General features: G+C 38.5%; 2 protein-coding genes across 2 annotated transcripts in view; one reads left to right on the forward strand and one right to left on the reverse strand.

Annotated features, from left to right (window-relative positions):
• The first annotated feature begins 12843 nt into the window (after nucleotides 1-12843).
• Nucleotides 12844-21902, forward strand: LOC119597769 (large subunit GTPase 1 homolog). Its single transcript, XM_037947399.1, has 11 exons — nucleotides 12844-13088; nucleotides 15713-15835; nucleotides 16653-16777; nucleotides 16896-17069; nucleotides 17220-17937; nucleotides 18394-18507; nucleotides 18719-18872; nucleotides 19303-19454; nucleotides 19792-19842; nucleotides 20036-20145; nucleotides 20787-21902. The coding sequence occupies exons 1-11, from the start codon at nucleotides 12999-13001 to the stop codon at nucleotides 20878-20880; spliced, it is 1905 nt and encodes a 634-aa protein (XP_037803327.1). The 5' UTR covers nucleotides 12844-12998; the 3' UTR covers nucleotides 20881-21902.
• Nucleotides 21903-22162: 260 nt separating this feature from the next.
• LOC119597776 (39S ribosomal protein L2, mitochondrial-like) overlaps nucleotides 22163-25000 on the reverse strand; it is a 4667-nt gene continuing 1829 nt past the window's right edge. The window contains exons 2-7 of the mRNA XM_037947412.1: nucleotides 24618-24765; nucleotides 24259-24433; nucleotides 23281-23354; nucleotides 22889-22982; nucleotides 22680-22798; nucleotides 22163-22498 (exon numbers count right to left, since the gene is read on the reverse strand). Of these exons, the coding sequence (XP_037803340.1) occupies nucleotides 22251-22498; nucleotides 22680-22798; nucleotides 22889-22982; nucleotides 23281-23354; nucleotides 24259-24433; nucleotides 24618-24765 (858 nt within the window). The 3' untranslated portion in view covers nucleotides 22163-22250. The remainder of the gene's footprint in view (nucleotides 22499-22679; nucleotides 22799-22888; nucleotides 22983-23280; nucleotides 23355-24258; nucleotides 24434-24617; nucleotides 24766-25000) is intronic.

Raw genomic sequence — 25000 nt, forward strand, 5'->3', positions numbered from 1 at the left:
CCGCGTAGAAACCCAAAGACATCGATTTCTCTGTGCCTGTGAGATACAAGCACGCGCCAGAGGAATACACAGTGAAGATTCTGAAGAAGAATCCGCTATAGAATCAAGTAATAGTTTTATAGTGATAAACGCCTTCTGCAGAAACACTGCCCTGCACTTCACCGTAGCTGTTTGGTAGTGATTCTCGGTACATTTATATCTATCGATCGATAGATATAAATGTAAATATGAATATAGATCATCATCAATAACGGTATGCTCATGTTTGAGCATAGGTATGGGAGTAAAGACTGATTTTACCCAGTCTTCTGGCCATTTTCTTTCATTCCATATTTTTGTACAGAGTTTGTAGAAGAAGTATTCAACACTTTCGCCAGCATTCTTAATTAGTTCTGCTGTTATTTCATCTATTCCGGGGCTCTTGTTATTCTTTACTTCTTTTATGGCTTTTATAACTTCGTCCAGCAGTGGCGGTGGTTCATCCTCGCTGTCATTGAGTCTAATTAATGTTGTTGTTAGATCTTTATTCTTTTTGTATAAGTTGGAACAATATTGATTCCATCTTTGACTTCTTTTCCATCACATAAAACAAGTCCATCTTCAGTTTTGATAGTGTCCATTGTAGATTTAAATTTTCGTGTGATGTTTCGTACTCCTTGGTAGAGTTCTTTATTTGTCTTATATATATATATATATATATATATATATATATATATATATATATATATATATATATATATATATATAATAGAGATGGTGACTCGATAAAAAAAAAAAAAAAAAAAACACCGGGCGGAAGGCAATGGCAAACCACCGCTCTAAATTGCCAAGAAAAATCATGGAAGCCCATTGCGGTGGCCGAATGGTTAGAGCGTCGGACTCAAGACTGTCACGACGGCAATCTGAGTTCAAGAGTTCGAGTCACCGGCCGGCGCGTTGTTCCCTTAGGCAAGGAACTTCACCTCGAATGCCTACCTAGCCACTGGGTGGCCAAGCCAGCCCAAGTCAGGGCTGGTCCCAAGCCCGGATAAAATAAGAGAGAATGTTACCTAAAAAAAAAAAAAAAAAAGGTAACACCGGCACTCACCGTGGAAAGGAACTGGGGACCCTACCACGTACTCACTCCAAGAGCATCACAACGTGAAAACTGCAATTGAGTATCATGCTGTGACCACGGCGGCTCAGACATGAACCTACCGTTAAATGATGAATACATCTTGAACAAGAGGAAATTAAAGTTTATTGGTCATGTAATGAGAAGTAAAAGTATTGAGAAAAACTTGCTGACAGGGATGGTGATAGGAAACAGAGGAAGAGGCAAACCGAAGACAAGACTGAGCGACAATATCAAAGATATTTGCGGGCTGTCGATGGTATAAGTGGAAAGAAAAGCGTAAGATCGAGTTTAGTGGCGAAGGATGGTGGAGAGGTCCACGGCTGCTCAAACATGAGCATACCGTTATTGATGATATATATATATATATATGTGGCCGCGGTGGCCGAATGGTTAGAGCGTCGGACTCAAGACTGTCACGACGGTAATCTGAGTTCGAGGGTTCGAGTCACCGGCCGGCGCGTTGTTTCCCTTGGGCAAGGAACTTCACCTCGATTGCCTGCCTAGCCACTGGGTGGCCAAGCCAGCTCAAGTCAATGCCGGGTAAATAGAGATGGTGACTCGATAAAAAAACACCGGGCGGAAGGCAATGGCAAACCACCGCTCTAAATTGCTAAGAAAAAAATCATGGAAAGCCCATGATCGTCAAGGCCGTGGTGGCCGAATGGTTAGAGCGTCGGACTCGAGACTGTCACGACGGCAATCTGAATTCGAGGGTTCGAGTCACCGACCGCCGCGTTGTTCCCTTGGGCAAAGGAACTTCACCTTGATTGCCTACCTAGCCACTGGGTGGCCAAGCCAGCCCAAGTCAAGTGCTGGTCCCAAGCCCGGATAAATAGAGAGAATGATTACCTAAAAGGTACCACCGGCACTCTCCGTGGAAAGGAACTGGGGACCCTACCACGTACTCACTCCAAGAGCATCACAACATGAAAACTACACTTAAGTATCATGCTGTGACCACGGCGGCTCAGACATATATATATATATGTCTGAGTCTTGAGAGCGTTGGACTCAAGACTGTCACGACGGCAATCTGAGTTTGAAGGTTCGAGTCACCGGCCGGCGCGTTGTTTCTTTGGGCAAGGAACTTCACCTCGATTGCCTACCTAGCCACTGGGTGGCGAAGCCAGCACAAGTCAGTGCTGGTCCCAAGCCCGGATAAGATAGAGAGAATGATTACAAAAAAAAAAAAAAAAAAGGTAACACCGGCACTCTCCGTGGAAAGGAACTGGGGACCCTACCACGTACTCACTCTAAGAGCATCACAACATGAAAACTACAATTAAGTATCATACTGTGACCACGGCGGCTCAGACATGAACCTCCCGTTAAAAGAAGAAGATATATATATATATATATATATATATATATATATATATATATATATATATATATATCAATAACGGTATGCTCATGTTTGAGCAGCCGTGGACCTCTCCACCATCCTTCGCCACTTAACTCGATCTTACGCTTTTCTTTCCACTTATACCATCGACAGCCGCAAATATCTTTGATATTGTCGCTCAGTCTTGTCTTCGGTTTGCCTCTTCCTCTGTTTCCTATCACCATCCCTGTCAGCAAGTTTTTCTCAATACTTTTACTTCTCATTACATGACCAATAAACTTTAATTTCCTCCTGTTCAAGATGTCCAACCGCCGGTCTTTACAATCTATTTTTCTCAGCACTTCATCATTCGTCTTCTTCTCTGTCCAGCTAATTACGCAGTACTCGTCTGTAACACCACATTTCAAAACTATTGATCTTTTTCTTGTCTATCTACTTCAACACCCAACACTCAGAACCATATGATGCAATTGGGAAAACTAATGAGTTCAATAACCTCAGCTTTGTCCATAAGGTAATGCTTCGGTCTTTCCAGATGTTATTGAGAGCAATTGTGGCGCTTTTGGCAATGGTAATTTTTCTTTTTATCTCCGGTGAATCATCATATGTATTAGTTAAAACAGCTCCAAGATAAGTGAACTCTTTCACATTTTCCACAATCATTCCATTGATTGTAACATGTTCATCATTGTTCATTGCCGGTTATCTTTGAATCTTCATGATCTTAGTTTTCTTGGCATTAAGAAACAAGCCAGCCTTTTCGCTTGCTTCTCTAACTTTATCTAGTAGTTGTTGTAGTTCAGTGATACTGCTGGCAATCAAAACTATATCATCGGCGTACCTCAGATTTGATATTTTGTATCCTCCAACATCCACAGTTCCTTCAAAATTGTCTAGAGCACCTCTCATAATTGTTTCAGAACAGACAGAATGCAACCCTGTCGTACTCCTTGTTTGACTTCGAACCATTCTGTTAACCCATAAGTGGTTCTTACAGCTGCTTGTTGTTGGTCATCATCATCAATAACGGTATGCTCATGTTTGAGCAGCCGTGGACCTCTCCACCATCCTTCGCCACTAAACTCGATCTTACGCTTTTCTTTCCACTTGTACCATCGACAGCCCGCAAATATCTTTGATATTGTCGCTCAGTCTTGTCTTCGGTTTGCCTCTTCCTCTGTTTCCTATCACCATCCCTGTCAGCAAGTTTTTCTCAATACTTTTACTTCTCATTACATGACCAATAAACTTTAATTTCCTCTTGTTCAAGATGTCCAACAGTCGGTCTTTACAATCTATTTTTCTCAGCACTTCATCATTCGTCTTCTTCTCTGTCCAGCTAATACGCAGTACTCGTCTGTAACACCACATTTCAAAACTATTGATCTTTTTCTTGTCTATCTACTTCAACACCCAACACTCAGAACCATATGATGCAATTGGGAAAACTAATGAGTTCAATAACCTCAGCTTTGTCCGTAAGGTAATGCTTCGGTCTTTTCAGATGTTATTGAGAGCAATTGTGGCGCTTTTGGCAATGGTAATTCTTCTTTTTATCTCCGGTGAATCATCATCAATCAATCAATCATCGGCGTACCTCAGATTTGATATTTTGTATCCTCCAACATCCACAGTTCCTTCAAAATTGTCTAGAGCACCTCTCATAATTGTTTCAGAATATATATTAAAGAGGTGCGAAGACAGAATGCAACCCTGTCGTACTCCTTGTTTGACTTCGAACCATTCTGTTAACTCATAAGTGGTTCTTACAGCTGCTTGTTGTTGGTCATACAAGGCTTTTATTAATTGGATGATGCGTTTTGGAAACTTCACATCGCACATGTTATTCCAGAGGATATCGTGATCAACAGTATCAAAAGCTTTCACATAATCGATGAAACACAGGTATAGGTCTTTTTGATGTTCTCTGCTTTTCTCTATGATCAAATTTAAATTTAGAATCTGGTTTCTGGTACCCTTTCCAGGGCGAAAACCTGTCTTGTTCGTCTGCAATTTCCTCTCTTAACTTCAACTTCATTCCTTCAGCAATAATTTTCAACAAAATTTTGCTGCTGTGACTTATTAAGGCAATTGTCCTATTATTGTTGCATTGGAGTGCGTCACTTTTTTTAGGTATGGGAGTAAAGACTGATTTTACCCAGTCTTCTGGCCATTTTCTTTCATTCCATATTTTTGTACAGAGTTTGTAGAAGAAGTATTCAACACTTTCGCCAGCATTCTTAATTAGTTCTGCTGTTATTTCATCTATTCCGGGGCTCTTGTTACTTCTTTACTTCTTTTATGGCTTTTATAACTTCGTCCAGCAGTGGCGGTGGTTCATCCTCGCTGTCATTGAGTCTAATTAATGTTGTTGTTAGATCTTTATTCTTTTTGTATAAGTTGAAACAATATTGATTCCATCTTTGACTTCTTTTCCATCACATAAAACAAGTCCATCTTCAGTTTGATAGTGTCCATTGTAGATTTAAATTTTCGTGTGATGTTTCGTACTCCTTGGTAGAGTTCTTTATTTGTCTCAAGGCGACATGTTTTTTCGGGCTTAAGCAGGAGTCAAAGCGCAGGCATTTTTACGACTGCCGGTAACACCGGCATTCTCCGTGGAAAGGAACTGGGGACCCTACCTTGTACTCACTCCAAGATCATCACAACATGAAAACTACAATTAAAGTATCATGCTGTGACCACGGCGGCTCAAACATGAACCTACCGTTAAAAAAAAATAATTAATTAAAAAAATAAATAAAATAAAATGGCAGATATTATTTATGGCCGGATGCCCTTCCTAACGCCAAACCCTCTCTATTTACCCGGGCTTGGGACCGGCCCTGACTTGGGCTGGCTTGCCCGCCCAATGGCTAGGTAGGCAATCGAGGTGAAGTTCCTTGTCCAAAGGAACAACGCGCCAGCCGGTGACTCGAACCCTCGAACTCAGATTGCTGTCGTTACAGTCTTGAGTCCGATGCTCTAACCACTCGGCTACCGCGGCTTCACAGATAGATAGATAGATAGATAGATAGATAAATAAACAGATAGATAGATTTTTTCAACTTTTCTCCCACTGCAGGACATAGTTTGGGACACCATTCACTATTGAGAGATTAGTTGACAGTGTCACCATTGCTTGATTGGATGCCCTTCCCAATCAACCGCGGTTCAGCGATTACACTTGTTCCACGGCGGTGAGTTTCCCTACAACACCTGACTTCTCAAGGCGGCATGTCGTTTTCTCGCCGTGAAATTGGGCTCGATCCAGCAGTCAGACCTCAGGCATTTTTACGACTGCCGCGGCGAGGAATTGAACTCGGGATCACAAGGGCCGGAGTCCAATGTTCTAACCATCCGGCCATAAAAGATTATTGCCAAAACCTGATCATCATGGCCGTATAAGAATGGGATAAAGCTAAAAAAAAAAAAAAAAAAAAAATAGCCACTGAGTGGACAAGCCAGCCCAAGTCAGTGTCGGTCCCAAGCCCGGGTAAATAGAGAGGGTTGGCGTCAGGAAGGGCATCCGGCCATAAAAGTTATCTGCCAGAACCTGACCATTGCGATCCCCATATAAGAATGGGATTATTAACCCAGCCTGGTCGGGTGCAAACCATACCTTCATCAGCCGGTCCCAAGCCCGGATGAATGGGGAGGCCAAAACTTTACATTAAATTAATCTTTTGCCCGGATAAATAGAGAGAATGATTACCTAAAAGGTAACACCGGCACTCTCCGTGGAAAGGAACTGGGGACCCTACCACGTACTCACTCCAAGAGCATCACAACATGAAAACTACAATTAAGTATCATGCTGTGACCACGGCGGCTCAAACATGAACCTACCGTAAAAAAAAAAAAAAAAATTGTATATATATATATATATATATATATATATATATATATATATATATATATATATATATATATATATATATACATACATATATATATATAGTTAAAAGTTAAGAACAAAGTTTTACCTGGGCTTAGGACCGGCACTGACTGGGGCTGGCTAGGTTTTTTTTTTATAATTCTTTTTCATTTTGTACTTTGTCCTTAGTGTCCTTGTTCTAGTATTTTCTCAGTCCTTTCCCTGACAGATTTTTTTTATGACCGGATGCCCTTCCTGATGCCATCCCTCTCTTTTTATTCGGGCTTGAGATGGCAATAGATTATCATCATCAATAACGGTATGCTCATGTTTGAGCAGCCGTGGACCTCTCCTCCATCCTTCGCCACTCAACTCAATCTTGCGCTTTTCTTTCCACTTGTACCATCGACAGCCCGCAAATATCTTTGATGTTGTCGCTCAGTCTTGTCTTCGGTTTGCCTCTTCCTCTGTTTCCTATCACCATGTTTTTCTCAATACTTTTACTTCTCATCACATGACCAATAAACTATTTCCTTTCCTTTTGTTCAAGATTTCCAACAGCCGTCTTTACAATTTATTTTTCTCAGCACTTCATCATTCGTTTTCTTTTTTGTAAATAGAGATGGTGACTCCATAAAAACACCGGGTGAAAGGCAACGGCAAACCACCGCTCTAAATCGCCAAGAAAATTATGGAAAATCCATGATCGCCAACGTCCTTATAGGACAGGGCACTTGGGGAAAAAAAATAAAAAAAAACTCGTTTATAACACCACATTTCAAAACTATTGACATTTTTCTTTTTCAGCACCCAACACTCAGAACTATATGACGCAATTGGGAAAACTAATGAGTTTAATAATAGGCCGCGGTGGCCGAGTGGTTAGAGCATCGGACTCAAGACTGTCACGACGGCAATCTGAGTTCGAGGGTTCGAGTCACCGGCCAGCGCGTTGTTCCCTTGGGCAAGGAACTTCACCTCGATTGCCTACCTAGCCGCTGGGTGGGCAAGCCAGCTCAAGTCAGTGCCGGTCCCAGAACCGGCTAAATAGAGATAATGACTCGATAAAAACACCGGGCGGAAGGCAACGGCAAACCACCGCTCTAAATTGCCAAGAAAATCATGGAAATCCATGATCGCCAACGTCCTTGTGGGACAGGGCACTTGAAAAAAAAAACAAAAAAAAACATGAGTTCAATAACCTCAGCTTTGTCCGTAAGGTAATGCTTCGGTCTTTCCAGATGTTATTGAGAGCAATTGGCGTTTTTGGCAATGGTAATTCTTTTTATCTCCAGTGAATCATCATATCTTCTACTTCTTCTTCTTCTACAGGCTTTTGTCCCAGTTCAACTGGGGTCGCCGGTGCGGATCTTCCTCCTCCACTCTGCCCTATCCAGGGCCTCCCCCTCCGTCACTCCCGCCGTCTCCATGTCCTCCCTGATGCAATCCCCCCATCTCCTCTTCGGTCTTCCCCTCTTTCTTCTCCTAACCACCAGTCTCCTCACCCTCTTGCCCACGTACTCGTCCTCTCTCCTTGTCACGTGTCCCAGCCACCTGAGTCTGCACTCCCTCAGCTTCTCCCCGAGCTCTCCTACTCCAATGGTCTCTCTGATCGTTGTGTTGCGGATTTTATCCAGCCTCGTCTTCCCCAGCGCGATCCTTAGCATCCTCATTTCTGCCACATTCATCTTTGCCTCCTGGCCTTTCGTCACCGCCACTGCTTCCATTCCGTATAACAATGCCGGCCTGACCATGGTCTTGTGGAGTCTGCCCTTCAACTTTGGTGGTACCTTCCTGTCACAGAGTACTCCAGTAATCTTCCTCCATGCGTTCCAACCCGCCTGGATCCTCTTCCCTACTTCCTTATCCGACCCTCCGTCACACTGCACCGTGGAGCCCAGGTACTTGAATTCTTGGACTCGGTTTAGCTTCGCTCCCTGCATCCTCACTTCTCTCTCTGGCTCTTGTTCGCCCATGCAGAGGTACTCGGTCTTCTGTCTGCTAACCTTCATGCCTCGCTCTTCCATTGCCTTTCTCCACTGTTCCAACCTCTCTTCCACCTCCTCATTCGTCTCTCCATTGAGTGCTACATCGTCTGCGTACATCAGATCCCATGGTGCTGTCCTCTGCACTGCTACCGTCAGGCAGTCTATGACCAATGCAAAGAGGAAAGGGCTAAGTGCGGATCCCTGGTGCAATCCCACTTTGACTTGGAAACTGTCCGTGGTTCCCACTATGGACTTCACCTTCGTTGTCGTGCCTTCGTACATGTCTTGGATTATCCTGACGTACTTCTCGTCCACCTCTTTCAGCCTCAAGTAGTTCCACACCTCCGATCTAGGTACTCTATCGTACGGCTTTTCCCGGTCAATGAAGACACTGTGCAGCTCCCTTTGACCCTCTCTGTATTTCTCCATCAGTTGTCTCAGCGCAAATATTGCGTCTGTCGTGGACCTGCCTGGCATGAAACCGAACTGTTGCTCCGAAATCGTCACGATCGCCCTCAGTCTTCCATCGATGATCCTTTCCCATATTTTCAGAGTGTGTGACATCAGTTTGATGCCCCGGTAGTTACCACATTCCTGGATGTCCCCCTTGTTCTTGAATATCGGTATTAGCGTGCTGTCTCTCCACTCATCTGGCATTCTCTCACTTTCCATAATTCCGGTGAAGATTTCCAGGAGTATTTTCACGCCTGCTCGGCCCAGTACTCTCCATGCTTCCACTGGGATGTTGTCCGGTCCTGTCGCCTTGCCGTTCTTCATCTTCCTCAGAGCCTTCACAACCTCCTCTTCTCTTATCTCCTCTACCTCAGTCTCTGCTCTTGCTTCCACGGTTCTGTCGATTCTTTCGTTCTCCACATTTATCAGTTGTTCAAAATACGACCTCCATCTTTCCTTGATATCGCTTTCTTCCGTCAGTACCGCTCCGTCTGTGTTTTTCATCTGCTTGCTCTGATAGACATCTTGGGATTCTCGGTTCTTCTGTTTTGCAATCCGGATCGCTTTCCTTTGGCCTTCCTCGTCGTCCCTCAGACTGTCGTATAGATCTTTGTACGCTTCCGATTTGGCTTTTGCAACAGCTCTCTTCGCAGCTTTGTTCGCCGCCTTGTACCTTTCGATTGTCTCTTCACATCTATTCAGATCTCTCTGTTTCTTCGCCTCCTTCTTTTCTTTCACTGCGTCTTGGACTTCCTCTCCCCACCACCATGTCTCTTCCTTCTTTCACATTTTCCACAACCACTCCATTGATGATGTGTTTTGGAAATTTCATATCGTTCATGTTATTCCAGAGGATGTCGTGATCAACAGTATCAAAAGCTTTCGAGTAATCGATGAAACACAGGTATAGGTCTTTCTGATGTTCTCTGTTTTTCTCTATGATCATTTTCAGATTTAGAATCTGGTTTCTGGTACCTTTACCAAGGCGAAAACCTGCTTGTTCGTCTGCAATTTCTTCTCTTAACTTCAACTTCATTCTTTCAGCAATAATTTTCAACAAAATTTTGCTGCTGTGACTTATTAATGCAATTGTCCTGTTATTGTTGCATTGGAGTGCGTCACCTTTTTAGGTAGGGAGTAAAGACTGATTTACCAGTCTTCTGGCCATCTTCTTATCATTCGAACTGAAGGTGTTTTCACCAGATATCCACTGCCCTCCTGCCGACAGTTTCACCGCAACCCTGGTATAGGGAGCTAATAGGGTGCTATCCTTGTTCAAGGGAACCCTAGGGTGCAGTTTATTGTCTTACCCAGGACAACAGCTCAAGTCAGTGCCGGGTAAATAGAGATGGTGACTCGATCAAAACACCGGGCGGAAGGCAATGGCAAACCACCGCTCTAAAATTGCTAAGTAAAAATCATGGAAGCCCATGATCGTCAAGGCCGCGGTGGCCGAATGGTTAGAGCATCGGACTCAAGACTGTCACGACAGCAATCTGAGTTCGAGGGTTCGAGTCACCGGCCGGCGCGTTGTTCCCTGGGGCAAGGAACTTCACCTCGATTGCCTACCTAGCCACTGGGTGGCCAAGCCAGCCCAAGTCAGTGCCGGTCCCAAGCCGGGATAAAATAGAGAGAATGATTACCTTAAAAGGTAACACCGGCACTCTCCGTGGAAAGGAACTGGAGACCCTACCACGTACTCACTCCAAGAGCATCACAACATGAAAACTATAATTAAGTATCATGCTATGACCACGGCGGCTCAGACATGAACCTACCGTTAAAAGAAAGAAAAGTTAGTAGTTGGTGGTCACTGTTGCAGTCGGCACCAGGTCTTGTCTTGGCATTTTTTATACAACTTTTCCATTTCTGGTTCAACACAATGTAGTCAATTTGGTTGCGTGTTCTTTTGTCTGGTGAAAACCACGTGTACAAGTGTCTTGGGTAGTGTTGGAACAATGTGTTGGCTATAACTAGATAATTTGTACTACAAAATTCAATAAAATCTTCACCTCTTTCATTTATATCTCCAAGGCCGAATTTTCCCCAGGTGTCATTTTTTAGATCGTTTTCGCCTACTTTGGCGTTGAGGTCTCCCATGATCTCTGTTAGGGATTGTGTCTAAAGTTTCTTGGAGAGTGTTATAAAAAATTTCCATTTCTTCATCACTTGCAATGTTGGTTGGTGCGTAGCATTGTATAATACTAATGTTATGAGGTTTTGCTTGTATTCTGACTTTTAAAATGCGATCATTTATTGGGCTGTACCCAATTAGTGCATTTGCAGCTTTTTTCATGAGAATCATAGCAACTCCGTGACTATAATTTCCTTCTTCTTTTCCAGAAAAAAGAACTGTCTTGGTTTCTTTAGTTGGCTATATATATATATATATATATATATATATATATATATATATATATATATATATACTGGGTGGCCAAGCCAGCTCAAGTCAGTGCTGGTCCCAAGCCCGGATAAAATAAGAGAGAATGATTACCTAAAAAGGTACCACCGGCACTCTCCGTGGAAAGGAACTGGGGACCCTACCACGTACTCACTCCAAGAGCATCACAACATGAAAACTGCAATTGAGTATCATGCTGTGACCACGGCGGCTCAGACATGAACCTACCGTTAAATGATGATGATATATATATATATATATATATATATATATATATATATATATATATATATATATATATAATATAGTTAAAAGTTAAGAAAGTTTTGATAGTTTAGTTGCTCTTTAAATGTAGACACAGAAAATTTTCTTCACTCTTTTATGCAATAGATATAACAAAAAATGTATAAACATATATACATGCATGTACATTTTTTCCGAAAGTTTAAAAACGCTCAAATGAATCAGCATACAAAAGCGCTCAATGAACCCGCATACAATAACGTTTAAGTGAATCCGCATACAAAAACGCTCATTGAACCTCATATGAGACGCTCAAATGAATCCACATACAAAAACGCTCAAATGAACCTCATACGAAACGCTCAAATGAACCCTCATACAATAACGTTCAAGTGAATCCGCATACAAAAACGCTCAAATGAACCTCATACGAAACGCTCAAATGAACCCGCATACAATAACGTTCAAGTGAATCCGCATACAAAAACGTCCAAATGAATCGTATACAAAAACGCTCAAATGAACCTCATAAGAAACGCTCAAATGAATCCGCATACAAAAACGCTCAAGTGAATCCGCATACAAAAACGCTCAAATGAACCCGCATACAATAACGTTCAAGTGAATCCGCATACAAAAACGCTCAAATGAACCCGCATACAATAACGTTCAAGTACCGCTGCAAACAAAAAGCTCAAATGAACCTCATACGAAACGCTCAAATGAATCCGCATACAAAAACGTCCAAATGAATCCGCATACAATAACGTTCAAGTGAACCGCATAAAAAACGTCCAAATGAACCCGCATACAATATCGTTCAAGTGAATCCGCATACAAAAACGCTCAAATGAACCCGCATACAATAACGTTCAAGTGAATCCGCATACAAAAACGTCCAAATGAATCCGCATACAAAAACGTCCAAATGAATCCGCATACAAAAACGTCCAAATGAATCCGCATACAAAAACGTCCAAATGAACCCGCATACAATAACGTTCAAGTGAATCCGCATACAAAAACGCTCAAATGAACCCGCATACAATAACGTTCAAGTGAATCCGCATACAAAAACGCTCAAATGAACCTCATACGAAACGCACAAATGAATCCGCATACAAAAACGTCCAAATGAATCCGCATACAAAAACGCTCAAATGAACCCGCATACAATAACGTTCAAGTGAATCCGCATACAAAAACGTCCAAATGAATCCGCATACAAAAACGCTCAAATGAACCCGCATACAATAACGTAACCCCACAAAAACGCTCAAATGAACCCGCATACAATAACGTTCAAGTGAATCCGCATACAAAAACGCTCAAATGAACCTCATACGAAACGCACAAATGAATCCGCATACAAAAACGTCCAAATGAATCCGCATACAAAAACGTCCAAATGAATCCGCATACAAAAACGGGTATGTTTTGGTCCTGAGGAAACACGTTGAGAAAAGAGACGAAAGTGAAGTAAGGAACGATATTATAGCCTAAAAACCTTACAAAAGAAGAAGAGGAAATCAGCTGGCGGTCATCGTTCTAAAATACATAAGAATCCGACGATGGGGAAGAAAGGAACGAAAGGATCCGGCCTCGGCAGGAGCATAATCAAGGACAGATTTGCAGGCAGACAGAAACCAGGATCGTCTTTAGTAAGTAGAAGGATTTGTTTGAAGATGAAGACTCTGTTTTGACCTCTGTTATGCCGTTTCTTCGCAATGCTAAGAACCTATGTTGTATTTTCAGTATTATTATTTTCTAAGGTCTCTATTTGCCATATCTCCTGATAAATCAAGACTGTAGGATATTTTTGTTGTTATATAGACTCCATAGTTGATCATTATTCGCTCTATCATCATCATCATCATTAACGGTATGCTCATGTTTGGGCAGCCGTGGACGTCTCCACCATCCTCCGCCACTCAACTCCATCTTGCGCAAATATCTTTGATGTTGTTGCTCAGTCATGTTACACCAGTGATTAAAATTTGCTCTTTAGTCTGAATAAAATAAGCATTGTGTGGTATCATGGAGTTGAAACCGTAGGGTTTGTTGTATTTTCTTTTGCGTTTTTTTTTTTTTTCCCAAGTTATTTTATAAGATAAACCTTAGTTTCAACAGGTTTATATTATCACTTCCATATAGATATAATTTTATGTTCAGTGTTTTTATAGATTTTTTTTTTTTTTTTTTTTTTTTTTTTTTTTTTTTTTTAACCAAAATACATATCAGTATTTTCATGGGGTTTTACATCATCACTTCGGGAATACTATGTAATATCTCTGGCCAATGTAGTGGATTACTGACGTAATTTCTTTTACGCTAACCTCGGAAGCCCGAGAAGCCTTTATGAACGGCATATTATAGAAAAAATGAGAAAAAGTGTTAAAAACTACTTAATCACATTTTCAGTGGCAAAAAAATATTATTTTGCCGTAATTGTAACTAAAAAAACTCATGGCATGGCCATACATACACCATGGCATGTACGTACATACCACCGGCAGATAGTCCAGGCATGCCATGGCATTTACGTACATGCCACCCATCAGGAAAGGGTTAATCTAGCTGATTATGTGATTGGTGGGAAAAGAGATGGTGGGTAGAGTCTAAAAAATAGAGCCAGAACAGAATACAGGGATCACTCAGCAGCAACTAAAATAAAATGGAATTATGTTGCTAACAGGATATTCCACTGGCGCTTCATGACACCGAACAAAACAGGTTAAGATGTGGACTGGCTAAAAGTTCAAAATATACTGTTTAATTTTATTATTGGAAGCAGTCTGATTTTCCACAAATCTGATATAAAATACCTTCTCTCTAACCAAAATTAGCAACTTTTCTTTAGCAATCAATCAAGAAATTACTTTATCCCATTTGTATATGGGGCCATGACCAGGTCCTGGCAGATATTTTTTATGCCCTCTCTATTTACCCGGGCTTGGGACCGGCACTGACTTGGGCTGGCTTGCCCACCCAGTGGCTAGGAAGACAATTGAGGTGAAGTTCCTTGTCCAAGGGAACAACGTGCCGGCCGGTGACTCAAACCCTCAAACTCAGATTGCCGTCATGACAGTCTTGAGTCCGATGCTCTAATCACTCAGCCACTGCGGCCATATGTATATATTATATATATATATGCATATATATATATTTTTTTTGTTTTTTGTTTATATATATATATATATATATATATATATATATATATATATATATATATATATATATATATATATATATATATATATATATATATATATGCATATATATATATATGCATATATATATATGCATATATATATATGCATATATATATATATAATATACATATATATACATATATACATATATATATATATATTTTTTTTTTTTTTTTTTTTTTTTTTTTTTTTTTTTTTTTTTTTTTTTTTTTTTTTTTTTTTTTTTTTAACGGTAGGTTCATGTCTGAGCCGCCGTGGTCACAGCATGATACTTAATTGTAATTTTCATGTTGTGATGCTCTTGGAGTGAGTACGTGGTAGGGTCCCCAGTTCCTTTCCACGGAGAGTGCCGGTGGTACCTTTTTAGGTAATCATTCTCTTTATTTATCCGGGCTTGGGACCAGCACTTGGTGTGTATATATATATATATATATATATATATATATATATATATATATATATATATATATATATATATATATATATATATATATATATATATATATATATATACATATATATACATATATATAATATATATATATATATATATATATATATATATATCTTCTTTTAACGGTAGGTTCATGTCTGAGCCGCCGTGGTCACAGCATGATACTTAATTGTAGTTTTCATGTTGTGATGCTCTTGGAGTGAGTACGTGGTAGGGTCCCTAGTTCCTTTCCACGGAGAGTGCCGATACATATACATATACATATACATATACATATATACATATATACATATATACATATATACATATATACATATACACATATATACATATATACATATATACATATATACATATATACACATATACACATATACACATATACACATATACACATATACACATATACACATATACACATATACACATATACACATATACACATATACATATATACATATATACATATATATATATATATATATATATATATATATATATATATATATATATATATATATATATATCTGTGTATATGTATTTCCCTTTTCGTATGCCTTCTCTCTAGATAATGTACTTTTTTTATATCATTTAACATGTCTTTTTTTTTTTTATCCAGTTGCACACTTCAGAACTAGGAGATGGACAAGAGTGGAACCGGATCAATTTCATGTCTATTACTGAGCAAACTGATGTGGACGATTTCCTGGCCACAGCTGAATTGGCAGGTACTGAATTTCAGGTAAGTTTGTGAAGTCTGCTATTTGTGTATCTTTGGGAAACTGACTTTATTTCAGTTCTTATTTTCGTTCTATTAAGTTTACTGTTCTTTACTCTGTCATAAAGTTTTTAAAAAATATTGTGACAAACCAAATTCCAGGTACATATCAAAATCAGTTTGATTGAGGGCATTTTGTATTTGTCTTTGGAAAATTTCTTCCCAAGAATACACACCACATGAGAATATTTTATTGAGCTTCATACATACAAGATTCCGTTTCTTCTTCTTCTTCCTCTTTTTGTATTTGAATCTTTTTGTACATGATTGTATTAAAAAATTACATATATCCTTGAATGTATGGAATTCTATAGTATGTTCCAGTTAGAATACGCTGCCAGAGACTTAATTATTTAGACTAGGGACCCCATACTTTTTCAGAACATTGATTCCCTTATGTAATCCTTATTATATCACCGGCTCCAAACCATATGAAATTGATGAATAATCAAATATTATCAGGAATAATTTAATTTTATATATTATAGGTTCCTTTCTCCTTTTTCTTCATTACAAGCCAGGCATCACTCGGCTGTAATTTCTACTAGTTTTATTAATCTGCACATTTCATTTCCAAAACAAATGGCAGATTTTGACCACAGAAATTCACAGGTGACCCAGGCATTTATCAACCACTTTGGAGACCTTTGGCTTTAAAAAATCATTTCCATGTTCACATGCATCTAAAGATAATAATGGTTTTAATGCATTTCTTTCTTTCTTGTACATAGTTTTTGGCTAGCCATCTTCATTTGGTCTTCTTTTCAACTTTTTTCCACAGGCTGAAAAGCTCAACATAAAGTTTGTGCCTCCAAGTTCAAAGTCAGGAATGTTAACTGAGTCAGAAAAAAAGAAAATCAGAGAAGCTCAAGATGCAAATAAGATGCATCTGAGAATCCCCCGAAGGTCAGTGTAAGGTCAATGAAGGTGTGAATGAAACTGTCATCAAAAGTGCACAGAAAGTACTTATTATTGTTGAAGTTATCCATACCAAATTTTATATTTGTGTTTTTACATTCTGCAGGCCACATTGGAACATAACCACAACTCCAGAAGAATTGGCTCAAGCAGAACGTGACGGTTTCCTAGAATGGAGGAGGAGTTTGGTGCAACTTCAAGAGGTGGAGGGCCTCACCCTTACTCCTTTTGAAAAGAATCTGGAGTTTTGGAGACAACTATGGAGAGTTATTGAGAGGAGGTATGTTAGTCTGATGGCACATAGATGGCAGATTGATACAGAGACAATATTTGGTTGTAAATGCACTGTATCTGTTTGTTTCTAATTTTTGTTAACATGAAAAGCACGTTTCCTTTTCTGATTTATCTTTTCTTTTTTTCCCATTTCAAGTGATGTTGTAGTGCAGATTGTTGATGCTCGCAATCCATTACTCTTCCGCTGTGAGGATCTGGAAGCTTATGTTAAAGAAGTGTCAAAAGAAAAAGATAACCTTTTGTTGGTTAATAAGGCTGACTTTTTGACCAAAGCACAGAGAGAATCCTGGGCAAAGTATTTCAGAGAAAATAATATTAAAGCAGCATTCTTCTCTGCACTAAGCAGCCAAGAGCTAGATGAAATACAAGAGGAGGAGGAAGATGACTGTGAAGAAAGATTAATTCAAGACGATGAAGAAGAATCAGACGAAGATGATGAAAAAGGATTAGCTCAAGATCAGGAGGAATCAGACTCAATGGAACATAAAAAAAATACAGATGACTCCAGCATTGAGGAGTGTAGAAGGGATCTTGAGGATCTCTCAGTGAAATTGAAGGCAGAAGAATGTCCATCTTCAAAATCTCTAGAAAATGCAATGGAACCAGAAGATAAAACTGCATCCAGCTCTTGCACCAATGACACCGACTTTGTTACATCAGATCATTTGTTCAGTCGTACCGAATTGATTGAGATGTTCAGAACAATTCATACAAAGAAGAGAGTATCAGCTAAAGCAGTTACCATTGGCCTTGTAGGATATCCCAACGTAGGAAAAAGTTCAACTATAAATTGTCTCATGCTAGAAAAGAAAGTTTCAGTTTCAGCCACGCCAGGAAAAACAAAACACTTTCAGGTATATACATGTCTTTATCCTTCCTGTGTGTTTGTCAAAATAATTCAGTTTTCTGTTCTCTTTCTAAATATATTTTTAATGCATAAACTGAAGATTGATATATTTTAAATTCATGATATGGATAGACCCTACTCGTGATTCCATCTTATTTGAATTTGCTCTATCAACTAAAAAAATGTAACTCATTCTCATGCACTACTATCATGGTTTCATTGTTAATATTTTTTTATGCCTTGCTATAAGGTTTACATATTACCAACCACAAATATCACATTCACATGTTCAAGCTATTATATGCCATTTGTATGTTAACTTTTAAAACTATTCTTTTTCAGAGGAAACATGATTTCATGGACAAAACTTGAATATTACTCATCATCTTGGATATGAGTTTCAAGACTTTGATCATATGTGTATTATATATCAACATTTCTTCTTACCTTCTTCCCTTTTTAGACTCTTTACCTGACAGACAACATCATGCTTTGTGACTGTCCAGGACTAGTGTTCCCAGGATTTGTGAGCACCAAGCAGGAAATGATAATCTCGGGAATTCTACCTATTGATCAGGTTAGTGCATCTTGCATTTTTGTGATCATGTTTTTGAGAATAATCAGTATTGTTGTAAGATGTGAGTTCTTGATAATGTTTAGAAAAGAAGAATTGCCATGGTGATTGCTTGATGTTTAAGTGTTTATCTTCTATATATTTTAAGTTGTTTATTTGGTTCCATTTACTTTTTATATTGCCTGTCTCTTCATTCATTACTGTTATGAAACAGATGAGAGACGAAGTCCCCCCTGTTAATCTTGTTGCAAGTCGGATCCCACGGAGTGTAATTGAAAATATCTATAACATCACTCTGCCTTCACCAAAAGAAGGGGAAGATCCTGACCGTCCACCTACGTGTGAAGAACTTCTTAACACATATGGATGTAAGTGTAGAACTTTAACCCTTCAGAGTTCTTTCATTTTACAAAAAATATATATATAAATTCACTTTGAAAAATATTATAATCTTTTAAAAGACCAATTTACTTACGTTACTCTTTAACCTAGGTGACAGTATTAAATCCAAACTTACCTTGGGAAAAAAATAGAAATAACAAGGTAGTAATTGAAATTATTTTGGCATGATTAGCATCTTTACAGGCATAAAAAAGCATCTGTTGATTGCATTTCACATTATTCATATTTAACCCTCATCTCATAAACTTAATTCTCAGTATGACATTTATTGATATTTGCCTTTTAGGATTCTTGGCTTAGAACAGACATGACAGTTTTTTTCAGAAGCTTACTTGTCTACCAATGTGATAAAGATTCTTTCTTGATATTCTATAATTTATCTCTTTTAATCTTTAGTTATGCGTGGATTCATGACCAAGCACGGGCGCCCAGACAATCCACGTACAGCCCGAGTTGTTCTTAAGGACTACATGAATGGCAAGCTTCTGTATGCTCATGCTCCACCTAATGTTTCACAGGAGGAGTACCACAAGCACACGCTAACAAAGGTATGGGTCTTAGGGTTGCCTTATAGGTCTTGCACTTTAGGTTGTTACATAGAAGTCAACTTGACTTGACTGAATCGTGAATCATCAACTTTGTTTTGTTTTGTGTCTGTCTATGTGCTCATTCATGTCATACCAAAATTATGATTCGTACAGAATGCAAAGAAAGTGATCACTAATGTTTAAATTTTTTTTAATGTGTCAATGCAACTTCATCTTTTTTTCCTTCCTATTTTCTTTTTCTTTTCTTTTGTTGATTTATGTCCACAACAAAACTTTTCACCTCAGACTTGCTTTGTAGGATTTACCCAAAATAAATTTCTATTTGTTGTTCATACAGGTTCATAAATCAGGACCAAGCAAGCCAACCCCACAACAGATAAAAAATATGGTGAGTAATGTTATTAGGCATTGTTTGCCATTATGACCATTAAAAAATATTATGTTTTGTGTTGTCATTACTAATGCCTCATTAATGAAATGAAGATTATGTAAATTTGATATGGTTATCAAATATAAATGTTGCTCTGAACAGTAACTATGATTTGCTTGTTCTTCAAATCAGATTTTTTCTTTCTTTCTAGCCCTACCAAGTAAGGTCAGAGGTGGTAGACCAGAAATTCTTTGAAAAACAGGTTGCCTCTTTTCATATTAAAGACACAGCCAGAAGAAGTGGTGCACAACCAGCAGTGAGGTAAGTTCTAGTCTGCAGTAGGTATTTGCTGCTGCTGTTAGTATTAGATTTTTTTTTAATTTTTTTGTGCTATTATATATTTGATAGGTATAGAATACCACTTTGAAAAAAAACTTGCCAGGACATAAACATGCCTTTTTATTATTATATCTGGATATATATTGTATTGATTGTTTTTTTTGTAATTATCTTAGCTTCTCAGAAATAAAAATATGTGAATGGTGTAATTGTAATGTTAGTCATACTTGATTTTAAGAGAATGTTGGTAAAGTAGCGTACTTGCTATAAAGTTGAGAATAATAATTTCTTTAATTCATGTTCTTTTCAATGTTTTCCTTTTTCTCACTTTTCTGCACTCATTTAATCCTGTCTCTTCTCTTTTCATTTCTTTTTTTTTTGTTTTGTTTTTCCTCTCCATCTGTTTCTCTTTTTCTCTCCCTTCCCCTCTCCTCCATTTCCATTTCTCTCTCCCTTCTGCTCTCCAATTATCCTAGTAAAAGAGTAACAATTTTCAAAAATACATTGTAGGGGAACAAAAGTTAAACCATCTATTGGTTCTTGAACATTCCAGCTTTTTCAGTTTTTTACAGATATTTTTATCCTCAAGTCCTCATATTTATGTCTGCTTCTCTTTCTGTTAGAATTGCAGGTAATGATGGCCCTAAAACCAAGAGGCAAAAGAATTTCAAGAAGAAAGAAAAACTACGTCGACGATATGCACACCTGGATGAATAAGAAAGCCTTCCTGATGTCCTTCTTAATCTTTTTTTCTGTTTCTTGGTGAATATATGTGTGTGTGTGTGTGTGTGTGTGTGTGTGTGTGTGTGTGTGTGTGTGTGTGTGTGTGTGTGTGTGTGTGTGTGTGTGTGTGTGTGTGTGTGTGTGAGTGTGAGAGTGTGAGTGTGAGTGTGTGAGTGTGAGTGTGAGTGTGAGTGTGAGTGTGAGTGTGAGTGTGAGTGTGAGTGTGTGTGTGTGTGTGTGTGTGTGTGTGTGTGTGTGTGTGTGTGTGTGTGTGAGTGTGTGTGTGAGAGTGTGAGTGTGAGTGTGAGTGTGAGTGAGAGTGAGAGTGAGAGTGAGAGTGAGAGTGAGAGTGAGAGTGAGAGTGAGAGTGAGAGTGAGTGTGAGTGTGTGTGTGTGTGTGTGTGTGTGTGTGTGTGTGTGTGAGTGTGTGTGTGTGTGTGTGTGAGTGTGTGTGAGAGACAGACAGACAGACAGACAGACAGACAGACAGACAGACAGACAGACAGACAGACAGACAGACAGACAGACAGACAGACAGACAGACAGACAGACAGAGATATGCAGCTTCATACTATGGGATATTCTCTGAAATCTTTCTACATACATATGTATATATTTTTATGTAGATGAAACAGCTTCCCTGAGAAATATCTTGTTTCTTTGATGTTTAGTTCAAACTCTCAGTTGTCATGTATCAATAAAAGCTGTGAGAAAAGCAGCAAATAATAATGGTGAAAAGATGAAAATAAAGTAAAAACAGGCTTTTGTCATGGTGGTTGTTATTCATTTCAATAATTTTCAAGGTGTGTTTGCCTCATGCTTTACACATCTATAGACATATGACTAAGAAAATTTATGGTCTCTCCTCTGAGGTCAAAGTGGCTTTACTGGTTTGAACTTATGAAGTTGTATCTTGTGGGCATGTTGATAATTAATCAGTAGCAAACAAGCTGGTTTCAAAATTGTAAGATACTTTAAGGATGTCATAGCCACTTAAATAAAATGTTTGAAAATTATAGCATATCTTTTCTTCATAATTTTCCCATAGATGTTGGAGATGGCTATGTATGTACAAGACTGAAAATAAACATTGTCAAGACTCAAGATATTGCAGGTCATATACTGCCACTGTAGCCAGCTTATAATTTTTTTTGAGGGGAACAGAATTTTGCCTTGAAAATAGCGGTTTCATTCTGTTTTAGATTTTCCTTCATGTTATTCTTCCGCATTGTAATCAAGTAAGAAAAATACAGTAAGAACATCAATAATAAAACCATTCTTAATATTTCCTTTATTTGTCAATGTAACAGGAACACTTTCACACTATACATATATACATTTTTCAACTGAAACCGCAAGACTATTTAAGTAACCCTGTTGGTGCTTGGAATAACAGGTCTGGTTGGTCCCTCTCCATGTAACGTAAATTTCATGAGAGGTGTCTCTTGGGTCTTGGCACGGTACTCCTTCACTGGTGGTAGTGGTCGGATCTTTCTGCCATTGTAGCCAGTCTTCCTTTGCCACAGACCAGATGCTGGACGCCTGCCTAACCAACGCCTTCTCTGTGCAGAGCCCACATGTTTATTCCCATGGTCTATGTTTGATAATCGGCCTGGAATTTAGATGGTTTACATATATCAGTGGCTGGAGAAACACTCAACCATATACACTCCCTCATTCATCTGTTTTCCCTTCTAGCAAAAGGAAGCTGATATAATGCAATTGTGAATATGTTTACAGGTAAAAAAATAATAATAATAATAATAGCAAACTTGGTGTGCAAGTATACATACCAACAGTAGCCATACACTCAGGATCAAGAGCAACTTCTCTCTTTGAAGGCAACTGTAAGATCACCTTATTACTAAGTTTCCTCATGAGCAGTCCACCTGTACCTGCTGCTTTCACCATCCTGAAAGGATATTCATACAATTTATATATCTTAAATTATATGAATCCTACAAAGATGGCAAGCACAATAAAAAGTCCAAGCCCAACTTACCGAGCCCCATCACCCGGAAAGACCTCCACACTATTTACAATTGTCCCCATAGGTAATGCTCCTACAGGATATGCATCACCTTCCTTTGGTCTCACTGAAAAAAAAAAAAAAAGGTTTCTTTGATGGAGGTAAAAAGCTTGAATCCTTTACTGGAATTACTTTTTTGTGCATGAATTCAGATCCACCATAAAAATATTTGTATGAAATAGGCAATGTCTAGCAAAAATAAAAATTTTACTGATTAGATATACTCTTGCATAATCAGTGATGGGAAATATGCCAGAAGGGAAAGCATGAAGTAGTACATGATTCTAGCAACTAAATACATTTGAGGAAATGTATTTGACAGTGCAGAAAATACTAACAAAACTGACTATATTTCCAAGACTTACCTGGGATACGTGGTATATAAGACGAGGTTTTAATAAGATCTCCAACCTTCATATTCTCAGTAGCAAGGATGTACCTGATAACAAAAGAATCTTGAAATAATTAAACAGTAAAGTTGACAGCCAATATATAATGCAAAGCAAGCCTTAAAAGCCCCATAGAAGATACTAAAAGAAAATCCTGCATAAGACTATCTTGTTTCAAGTAACACACATTTAGTTAATTCATTTTCTGGTATTCTCTGTTACGGACTACTTAATGTGAATACAAATACTGCATCTAGAAGATTGTAGCTAATGATAGCAAGTCTAATATGACAGCCTTAAAAGATCTGATCACATGACAAGTAATAATTAGATAACTATCAATGGCACTGCTTTGACATTATGTAGTGCTTCAGAATACGAATATGGTATGATCCAATTTCAGTTTGAAGACATTAACCCTTTGCCGACGGGTGGCATGTACGTATATGCCATGGCATGGCGGGACTATCTGCCTAGGGCAATTTTTTTTTTTTTTTTTTTTTTTTTCCCTCACAATCATGGCAAAATATTTTTTTTCTGCCACTGAAAATGTAATTAAGTAGTTTTTAACACTTTATCATTTTTACCATACAAAAAAAAAAAAAAAAAAATACGATTTCAACTCCATGATACTACACACTGCTTATTTTATTCAGACTATAGAGCAAATAATGATCAACTATGGAGTCTATATAACAACAAAAATATCCTTCAGTCTTGATTTATCAGGAAATATGGCAAATAGAGACTTCAGAAAATAATGATAACTGAAAATACAACATATGCTCGTAGTATTACAAAGAAACGGCAAGGGATGTTGGTATTTGGCATGAGCGGTCGCGCATGCTACGGTGATGATACAAGCCCCCGGCAGCGGGGCCCGGGCCACTATGAATACTACCCGTCGGGAAAGGGTTAAATATAACAAACCCATACATACAAAATGTGTTTTACCTGAGATTATCACCATTCCCAACAAGAGCAATGCGAGATGAACGATTTGGGTCGTACAGAATCAGAACAACTCTTTCTTCTAAAAAGGTTCCATCTTTGGGGCCAGTCCTGAACCAATCAATCCACCTATAATTCCTCTTCGCTCCTCCTCCAAGTGTTCCCACAATGATACGCCCTGTGGTACAGTATTAGATTGCATACATTAAAGGTGAACTTCATAGAAAAAAAAGGAAAAAGGAAAAAAAACTAGTAACATTACTCAGGTTCTCCTATTGTCATTCAATGCCTACAAAATATATATAACAAACAGCAAATTACAAGAGAAATAACCGTGATAGATCATAAGAATACAAAATTACCTGTTTCAGGGTGACGCCCAGCAAGTTTTGTGGCTTTCAGTGGCTTGACAGTGTATTGACCATCTTCAGGATAATGTACCTTGAACCTGTAGTTCTTCCTGTCACCAGGAGCAGGTCGGTCAACATAATGTACATTTAGTTTCCTTACCTGTCAACATACCAAAAGTAGGAAATTGTTACAAATCTAAATTTATATACATAATAAATATATGTAGAGACTTACAAGCTAATTAACTATAAATTACTTTTTTGGTAATGATATCTAATAAAAACCAATTCCCCCAGATATATAACCTATAATATTTAATTTTATTTCTTGACAGTTTTTATCCTTCAGCTATGGCTCTACAGAATTTCAGAGTATAAATAGTTATAGATATCAC

This window comes from Penaeus monodon, chromosome 3 (assembly GCF_015228065.2).
Source record: "Penaeus monodon isolate SGIC_2016 chromosome 3, NSTDA_Pmon_1, whole genome shotgun sequence".
NCBI lineage: Eukaryota > Metazoa > Arthropoda > Malacostraca > Decapoda > Penaeidae > Penaeus > Penaeus monodon.